Source organism: Lampris incognitus, chromosome 20 (assembly GCF_029633865.1).
Source record: "Lampris incognitus isolate fLamInc1 chromosome 20, fLamInc1.hap2, whole genome shotgun sequence".
In the NCBI taxonomy this organism is placed as follows: domain Eukaryota; kingdom Metazoa; phylum Chordata; class Actinopteri; order Lampriformes; family Lampridae; genus Lampris; species Lampris incognitus.
In genome coordinates, this window is record NC_079230.1 from 12,627,393 (window position 1) to 12,637,392 (window position 10,000).

Consider the following 10,000-nt stretch of genomic DNA (forward strand, 5'->3'; position numbering starts at 1 on the left):
AAAGGCGGGTAAACGGTTCCTACAGACAGTTACGTAGACAAGTACAGACACACAGAGAGATGGACAGACATGCAGACACATACACAAGTCGTACTCGTAACAGCCTGGAAAGACAAAACAACTGACAGGCAAGTGGAAAACATCTCAGAAAAGAAACGAGACGAACACTCGGACAGCCAGAGAACAAACGAAAGAGATGACAGACCAGCTGGCACTCGCCATAGAGGTCTGTCAGAGGAGATCAGATGAAGAAAGACCGTTCCTAAGAAGGTGATAGGGACAGACAGGTTGGACGGGCTCACTAAAAGTGACACCCCATTTCTGCCAAAGCAGAGCACTGTCAGTTTAGTTGGTGGTCAGCAAAACAAGTTGACAGTGACTTGATACTGACACCATGCTTGATTAATGAGCGGGTTTGTCAAGAAAAAGCAGATCTTTATTCGTCTGAGCTTTAACAAAGTCGATCAATACTTTTATTAGTTTTTGGCCTGAATACGAGACAGACACACACACACACACACACACACACACACACACACACACACACACACACACACACACAGATCAGCCAAAACATTAAAACCACCTGGCTAGTATTGTGTAGGTCCCCCTCGTGCCACCAAAGCAGCTCTGACCCGTCAAGGCATGGACTCCACAAGACCTCTGAGGGTGGTGTCTGGTATGTGGCACCCAGAGTTGTAAAAACCAGGTCCAGAAAGTAAATGTCCAAACCAAGTATTTGCTCCAACCATGTTGCTAAACCAGCTGGTTTCATTAGCTAGTTTTCCCTACCTAGTTGAGGAGTGCTGTTGACTAGAATCTGCTGGTGTAGTGCATGAGTGGAGCAAATACATGGTTTAGACTTTTACTTTCTGGACCTGGTTTTTACACCTCTGGACTGGCACCAAGTCCTATAAGTTGCAAGGTGGGGCCTCCATGGATCGGACTTGATTTTCCATTACATCCCACAGACCCTCGATCAGATTGAGATCTGGGGAATTTGGGGGCCAAGGCAACACCCGAACTCTTTGTCATGTTCCTCAAACCATTCCTGAACAATGTGTGCAGTGTGGCAGGGCACATTATCCTGCTGGAAGAGGCCACTGCCATGAGGGGGTGTAGCTGGTCTGTAACCATGTTTAGGTAGGTGGTACGTGTCAAAGTAACATCCACATGAATGCCAGGACCCAAGGTTTCCCAGCAGAACATTGCCCAGAGCATCACACTGCCTCCACAGGCTTGCCTTCTTCCCATAGTGCATCCTGGTGCCATCTCTTCCCCAGTAAATGATGCACACACACCCGGCCGTCCACGTGATGTAAAAGAAAACATGATTCATCACACCAGGCCACGTTCCTCCACTGCTCCATGGTCCAGTTCTGACACTCCCGTGCCCATTGTAGGTGCTTTCGGCGGTGGACAGGGGTCATCGTGGTCACTCTGACCGGCCTGCAGCTACACAGCTCCGTACACCCCAAGCTGTGATGCGCTGTGTGTTCTGACACCTGTCTATTAGAGCCAGCATGAACTTTTTCAGCAATTTGAGCTAGAGTAGCTCTTCTGTGTAGACTCGCTAGCCCTTGGCTAATGAGTCGGACCTTTTAGTTGACTGGTTAGCGCCGTTGCCCGTGGTGCAGGGAACCCAGGTTCGAGTCCCGCCTGCCCCCTGAATTCCTGCTACATTTGGTAACATGTTTCGCTGTGTTTTTCTTCTCATGTCTCTCTCTCTCTCACACACACACACACACACACACACACACACATATACACACACACACACAAATGTGCACATACGTACTCTCTTCTCTTGAAATTCAGATTCCATTCTTTGTTGACAGGTGATCAGATTTTGGTGTTTGCTGAATTTAATCATTGGAAAAATAATGAACGCCCCACCCCCCACCCATCTCCGTATCTCTCTCCTCCAGGTGAAGGAGGGAAATTCCTGGGTGTCGACCTACTCCAGTGCTCCCCTTCCCCCTCCCCTTCTCCGGGGGACCCCTTCCCCCCACAGCCCCGCTCCCTGGAGCCCATCACAGACACCCCGCACCAGCACCTTCCCCTGAGGAAGACTCACTCGGACCTCGACACAAGCTTACCTGCAGGTGTGTGTGTGTGTGTGTGTGTGTGTGAGCGAGGCGGTATGCTATCTTACAATCATAAAGATATATTTTACATATTCCATTTTACATGCGGTACCAGACAAAATTCTGGAGACAACTACTTGTGGTAGGCTTTTTCTTTAATTTTACTGAATTTCGGTAAAGTTGGGAAATTTCACTTAAGCTGGCCTTAATACATGCGAATTGAATGTGAATTTGCATGTGGGCACACTACCTCAGTCTTGTAACAGCACTTGAAGGGTACTGCTGATTTCCATGTACCCCTCAGTCTTGTGACAAGATTCGTAAACCTTTTCAGATCTAAATCAGACTCCTGGTCGTTGATTCATGGCCGATGAGTCTCCACCCAAAAGCTGTTTGGTGGGGTGTCTGGGTAGCGTAGCGGTCTATTCCGTTGCCTACCAATACAGGGATCACCAGTTCGAATCCCCGTGTTACCTCTGGCTTGGTCGGGCATCCCTACAGACACAATTGGCCCTGTCTGCGGGTGAGAAGCCAGATGTGGGTATGTGTCCTGGTCGCTGCACTAGCGCCTCCTCTGGTCAGTCGGGGCACCTGTTCAGGGGGTAAGGGGAACTGGGGGGAAATAGCGTGATCCTCCCACGCGCTATGTCCCCCTGGCGAAACTCCTCACTGTCAGGTGAAAAGAAGCGGCTGGCGACTCCACATATATCGGAGGAGGCATGGTGTAGTCTGCAGCCTTCCCCGGCTCGGCAGAGGAGGTGGAGCAGCGACCGGGACAGCTCGGGGAGTGGGGTAATTGGCCAAATGTAATTGGGGAGAAAAAATGGGGGGGGGCTGTTTGGTGGGGTTTTCTGATAGGAAAGAAAAACTGGCGGTATTGGGCCTGCGAGTTTGTGCGTATGTCTATGTCTGCGTGTTTCTGTACAGTCATTTTTTATCGGGGTGAACGGGTAACTAGAGACCTGATCCGTTGCTGGAAATACATTGGTTGTTGCTGGGAGGAAGGGTTGGTCTAAACTGTGCAATACGTGAATGTCAGCAGACAGATAAACAACAGAAAGATTTCCTGTTTCCATTTTTCTTTGAACTAAACTACACATTTGTTTTGCTGTCATTGTTGGTTTAGTTTATGTGAACGATTAAATTATATTTCTTTTGCTCCTTCTTCTCCCCTGACCTCCACGACCTTCATAGAGCCCAGCTTGGAGCGGCCTGCCCTGCTACAACTTCCTCCAGGAAGCATGGATCACTCTGGGCTGCTCTGTTCAAACACACCCTCCCCCTCGTGGAATGGACCCAAGGGCTCCACCTTTTCTCCCGGTGCGTGGGGTGATGCGTACTGTTACAGTGTGAACAAAGGCCCGGCGGTTCCACCCAAGCAGCACAGCATTGTGGGTAACGCTGTTGTAGGCAGAGGGACGGTGGGAGGGGCAGGCTTGGCGAGTTCGAGGCAGTCGATGAGCTCCGGGTCGCATTCCAGTTCTTTCACGTCTGTTTCAGACCCGTCCGCGGGGAGAGGAGTCGTCCCCACAATGATGGTGGGGCGGCGAAGTGAAACGGAGGGGGCCCCGGCTGACCGAGAAGGAGGGGAAGGGGGGAGGGGGAGGGAGAGATCGGCGCGTTCCATTGCAGCGGCAAACGCCTTCAAGTTCCGGGAGCGATCTCTGTCCACACCCACCGACACCGGCTCCTTCTGCTCCACAGACAACATTGGCCAGCCAACTGGAAGCAATGGCGCCCCTGCTGGGAATGGGAATATGATAACAACATCAGAACAACAGCAGCACCACCACAACTTCCTGGGCTTAGCGGAGAACTATGCCCTCCTCTACCCCAGCGGGAGCTCTGAGGACAGCACCAGTAATGCTGACACGGTGTCTGTCACGGCATCAGACTACAGCGGCGAAGGCCGCCTGCGACTCCGCTCCCGCTCCATCTCACTCAAGAAGTCTAAACGCAAGCCACCGCCTCCTGTCCGGAGTGTCTCTCTCATGAAGAACCTTGGGGAAGCCGAGGGGCACATCCACCACCACGATGGAGGCGGGGGCCTTTACCGGGATGGACGTCCGAAAAGCTTGCACATCCCGAGGGATCACTACCCAGACTTCCAGCCGGATTTCCTTTTATCGGCATCCTCCTGCTCCTCCAAGCCTGGTCTCAGTACTGGGGAATCAGGTCATGGAGGCAGTGACAGACCTCCCAGCTTGGAGGTCCAGGGACCAGAGAGAGAGGCAGAGACAGAAATTACCTTCCCTGCTCATTGGCAGCTGGGGGAGTGGAAGAGCAATGACCCTTATAGGTATGATTTATAAAATTATTCTTTGTAGTTTTTTGTGGTCTGTCTGTCTTGCCTACCTATTTAGATATCTATCTACCTTTTTTTCTTGGTATATGTGTTATCAAATGTAGTAATTATATATATATATTTCATAATATATATATATTTCATCATCTTTTCTTCTCTCCTCTTCTCTCCTCCCTCAGGTCTCTGTCTGGCTCCAGCACAGCGACAGGTACAACAGTAATAGAGTGTATGAAGGTGAGAGGGAGCTCAGAGTCACTGCTGGACTCTCCCTCTACATCCAGAGCCACCTCTCCCTCACAACTCTCCATGGAGACAGACACCAAGGCTTCCTCACCTTTCAAACCACCAGGACTCATGTCCCCATCAAGTGGCTACTCCAGCCAATCGGAGACTCCCACACCAACCATTCCAGCCAGTCAGGTGGCATGTCCGGGACAGATGGTTGGAACAGTAGGTACATTGGGGTGTAAGATGCGCCCCAAGATTCCAGAGAGGAAATCGTCACTGCCTTCACCCAAGGACCCCATGGCAAGGTCACGGCTATCTTTCGAGATGCCCATGAATGCGCATCCAGAGCTTTCTTCGCTCAAACCAAAGCAGAAGGCGAGCAGACGGCACTCAGACACATCGACAGCTGCCAAACCCGGTAAAGTCAGTCCCAATTCTTCCCAGGCATTGCCTGTGGTCACCCAGAATGAGCTCAAGACAGTGCGCCTGCGTTCCGTCTCCCGTGGAGATCTGGTGGACTGTCCCGACGGGGCGTCCGACACCATTGAGGAAGAGCAGCATGGCCGGGATTTAGTCGAGGACCCTAGCCCACCCCCTACTGCCCCAAAACCTAAACCACCTGTGGCAGTGAAGCCCCCCTTGCCCAAACGTCCCCTGAACCTTCTCCTCAAGTCCCCCTCCCCTTCTTCCACCTCCCCCATTGGCCCTGAGTCACCTCCTTCCTCACCAGTGGATCGGCCTGTGCCCCTGGGCAACATCTACAAAGTCATGAGGAAACCCAAACCCAAAAAGAATCCTTCCCAGACCCTTACCAATCCCTTAGTGCTCCAGGATCCGGCTTCCATTGCTGCCACCAACCCGCAAACTCCCCACGATCTCCAGTTCCTCCCTCACTCCCAGTCCCTCTTCGATCTGCCACCTCTTCCAGACCCCCAGCCTCTGCTGGAAGATCCTGGGATGGAACCTGAATTCGACTTAGACACAGAACTCCATCTTGGGCCTGAGGATGGTGGCTCACTCCCTTCACCGTGCAGTAACCAGGAGGCACCAGATCTTCAAGACAAGAGCAAGACACTGCCCTCCAGGATGACCATTTCCTGTCTGGCTGAGCTGTCGGACAAGAAAAAACCCAAGGTGAGTTCTCAGGTGAAATATAGAACTTAATTTAAAAAATGCTTTAACTTTTGTCATTAATCTAGTTTTGTTCATCAAGGTCAGTGGTACCATTTGCAATAGAGTCATGTGTATTCAGATTTTCTTTCCAACCCAACATTATACCAGTAGATGTAACTGATTAATCCTCCTCTGCCTGGCTGAAGGTGTGTTGATTTGTGAAAGTGTATTGTTGGGTTGAAATAAAAACTGATGATGTGCATACATCCTTCGTGGCACATAGCTAAATACCAATGGTATACATTTTATGGTGAAGCCTATTCTAGGGGCTAATGAGTCCATGTTTTATGTGTTAAATATTACATGACACTTGGGCTTCTTTTCATTCGTTTCTTGTAAAGTTGCTGATAGAGGAATTGAGGCTAACTATAATGTTGCACTGATGTTAAGTGGGTCAGGATAAGAGCATCAGCTAAAACACCCCAAAAAGGTCAGTGTAAAAATGCAAATTTTCAAGCTCATTGAACTAAATGATAATGCAAGTTAGGTAATTTTCCTTCCTTTTCTCTGTCTTTGCTTCTTTTCTCCTTCCTCTCCAGGTTCCGCCGCCAGTTCCCAAAAAGCCAAGCGTTCTGCTCCTTCCCTCATCGATCCACTCCTCCGCCAATGGCAGTACTGACAGACAGACGCCGCAGACAGAAAGCCCTTTGAGTCTACGGTCTCCTGTGGGAGTATACCTGCCAGGGGAAATTCCCAGTTCTCCCAATGCTGCCGGGTTTCCAGAGAGAGAGGAGAACCATTTGGGAACAGATGAGGAGAGTTCCAAGGAGTCATCACTTCAGTCGTCCCTCCAGGATTCCTCTCTCACGGAGCTGGAAGAGAAGCTGTTCAGCACTGGGAATGAACAAGGTGGGAATACAAAGAGGGGTATTTTTAACACGTTTTAAAATTGATTTCATTTTTATATATATATATATATATATATATATATATTTTTATCCAGTTGTTTAGAAAACCACTTCCCCACCTGTTAAGGACTTTGTATGTTGGTTTTTACATGTCAAGAGTCAATATCTTTTATTTGACAAGTTTTCATACACCAGAAATTTCACTTGATGGGTTGTTGCTCTGACACTTGTAAGATACAAAGTAATATGAACTTTACCCACATATAACATAATGTTTGTTACTCTCAGTATATTGATATCCTTTTATATAAAATTAATGCATCTACCAGATCCATCCATCCGTTATCCAAGCTGCTTATCCTGATCAGGGTGGCGGGATGCCTGAGCCTATCCCAGCAGCCACTGGGCCGCAGGCGGGGAGACACCCTGGACAGGCCGCCAGTCCATCACAGCATCTACCAGATAATATCAATAAATTCTAGTTACATAAGAGGTAGCATAATGAATGTACGGGATTGACAGATTAGACTGCAGAAGAAGTTCAGGAAATGAAAGCTATTTGAGAGTTGCAGAAAGTTCAATTAGCATTGAGCATGCATAAAAACATATTTGAAAGTTAGTTTATTTCACTTTCCAAGATACTCATCTCTCACTAGCTACATACGAACTGCTCGGATGTAATAAACCCCCAGCATCTAATGCTCCAATTAGTTTAAAACAAACGCTAATCACATTTGATAGAGGATCTGGCTTCAAAGGGGACCTAAAATACCTCTTATTTTGTCCCGGTTCTTTCGTGTACTGGTTCTTATTGGTACCCTTGTGAGAGCTGTCACAGGGCATTTGGAAACATTTCTGCCTTGCTGCTTTTGATGCATAAACCAAATCGGAAGTGCGATTGATCTCAAGTTGTTACAAATCAAAGCACTTGCTGCTCTTAAGATCTTCGGTTTGTAACAAGTCATGACATTTCATCTCATCTACTTTCCTGCCCATAAATTAACATAAGCACATATAAGACATTTTCTAAGGCTAACGTTTGGATCATTATCTGGTGCTAATAACTGAAATCTTGATCGGACCAAATTCCGTTTAATTTATCTGTGTAATTATATGTGCAATAATAAGCTGCCTCGGTGAGTTGCAAGAAAATAAAGTCCACACATTGTATCAAATGCTTCGCAAAGTCTTCTATTGATACGTCTGCTTCCATCTGCCAAAGATCTTCTGTTGTTCAGCAAGCACGTTTCCTGTTTCTCTGTAAACGTGTTACGCGTCCGCCTCGCGCATGCCTGCGTCGTTTGGATGTATTCTCTTTGTTTGAATTAAGATGTGCGACGTTTTTCTTCAGAGCGTTTCTTTTTGTTTTGTTCAGATGACGCGGTAGAGGAGAGTCCCTCGGCGACCGGTGAGAGAACAGAGCTCCATATCGCCGAGGAAACGGATGACGATGTGTCGGCACACACGCCCACCACACACACTACGGAAGACCTGTTCACCATCATACACAGGTAGAAACACACACACACACACACACAGCACGTGAAGAAAGATGTATTTCTATATATAGGTACAGATATTGGCTTTCCCTGTGTTGAAACTAATTCTGGTGGGATTTGAAGACGGAATAAGAATTGTCAAAAATCACTTGCGTTACCTAGTTGAGGATAGTTTTTTTATCAATGCGTCTCCGCTGACTTTGCCCCCCCCCCCTTTCTCCAGTCTGAGTCATGCGGTATTATGCCGCATCAATTCTTGATATTACAGCTATATGTAAAGACGTAAATAAAAGCATTAATAGGGTAAGAACCATTTCGCATTGGGACACTTAGTAATAATTTGGCATTTTAGGCAGCCATATTACAGGCTCTTGTCAGGTCTGGCTTTCAGAAGGAACGAGAGATTAGTCAGAGAAGGTTGACGCAAGATCCACGCCACGGCTGTTAGCATTATGTCTTGACATCGTAGTAAATCGTTTCTAAATATAATCACTGTGCCGCGTGTCATTTATAGTTACCATATTTAACATATTTCAAGGAGGGAGAGATTGTCAAATGGGATTCCGAAGACCCATTCATTTTTCAGTAGACAACAAAAAGAATGGAGTGGATCCAGATGTGACATCATCGTTTGAGAGGGCTGCCGGTGGAGAGGCAGAGGCTCCTCGGCGAAGCTCTAATGTGGAGTCGGCTACTGTAAGACAGCCGACTCTTTATTTATCTCCTTTTTTTTGTTTTTGCGCCTGTTATCCTCCAGACATGCCGGTGCACGTGCATGCTAAGTGCACGTGTACATACGCTGACACGGGCACGTATGCTCTCTGTGAATGACTTGAAAGCCAGTTTCTAAGCAACAAGTGTTGGCGGTCTCGCCGTGCACGTTGCTGAAAATAGAATGAAAGGAAAAGAGAAGAAAGAAAGGAGGAGGGGGGGGGGGGAGCCACAGAGGGAGTTGGTGGTTTTTTCATCTCTTAGAAGAAGAAAAGGAACGAGCCACCTTTGGTAACCACCTGTTGGCGTGCACAGCTTAGTGATCGCAGTCCAAGGGGGTGTCCGGGTAGCGTAGCGTAGCGGTCTATTCCGTTGCCTACCAACACGGGGATAACCGGTTCGAATCCCCGTGTTACCTCCGGCTTGGGTGGGCATCCCTACAGACACTCTTGGCTGTGTCTGCGGGTGGGAAGCCGGATGTGGGTATGTGTCCTGGTCACTGCACTAGCGCCTGCTCTGGCCAGTTGGGGCGCCTGTTCGGCGGAGGAGGGGGAACTGGGGAGGAATGGCGTGACCCCCCCCCCCCCACGCACTACGTCCCCCTGGCGAAACTCCTCGCTGTCAGGTGAAAAGGAGCTTTGGCAGCTCCACATGTGTAGGAGGAGGCATGTGGTAGTCTGCAGCCCTCCCCAGATGTACTTACTTTTCCCAAGTTAATCGATTTCCTATTTATTTATTTTTTTTAAAGTAAACTTGTCAGGATTTACAGTGTGAAGAGGTGAATAACCGGAAACAGAGAAGGAATGGAGAGTAACTACATGTAAAGGTTTAAACGAATCTCTTTTTCTCTCCCTTCACCAACCCCCCCCCTGCTAATCATGCCCTTGCCTTCTCTGTACTTTTGTCTTGTTTCCTGCCGTATTTGTCCCTCAACCCTTTCTCATATCTTTCCTCTCATCTCTCGCCCTCTCCATTATTTATCTCCTTTCTTTTCTGACTTCCAATTCACGTTTTCCTCTATTCTTCTTCTTCTCTTTGCTTGTCATCTCTTCCCACTTTTGCCTCCTGCCCCCCCCCCATCATCTCCCAATACCCCTCCCCTCCCAAGGTCAAAGCGGAAAGTTCTGGGTCGTAAAGAGCCATCGGACT

General features: G+C 48.4%; 1 protein-coding gene across 1 annotated transcript in view; it reads left to right on the forward strand.

Annotated features, from left to right (window-relative positions):
- nhsl2 (NHS-like 2) overlaps positions 1–10,000 on the forward strand; it is an 83,671-nt gene that overhangs the window by 71,835 nt on the left and 1,836 nt on the right. Inside the window, exons 5-10 of the mRNA XM_056300852.1 lie at positions 1,929–2,105; positions 3,282–4,386; positions 4,572–5,754; positions 6,333–6,642; positions 8,017–8,152; positions 9,960–10,000. The exon at positions 9,960–10,000 is cut by the window's right edge and continues 548 nt beyond it. Coding sequence (XP_056156827.1) covers positions 1,929–2,105; positions 3,282–4,386; positions 4,572–5,754; positions 6,333–6,642; positions 8,017–8,152; positions 9,960–10,000 — 2,952 coding nt within the window. The remainder of the gene's footprint in view (positions 1–1,928; positions 2,106–3,281; positions 4,387–4,571; positions 5,755–6,332; positions 6,643–8,016; positions 8,153–9,959) is intronic.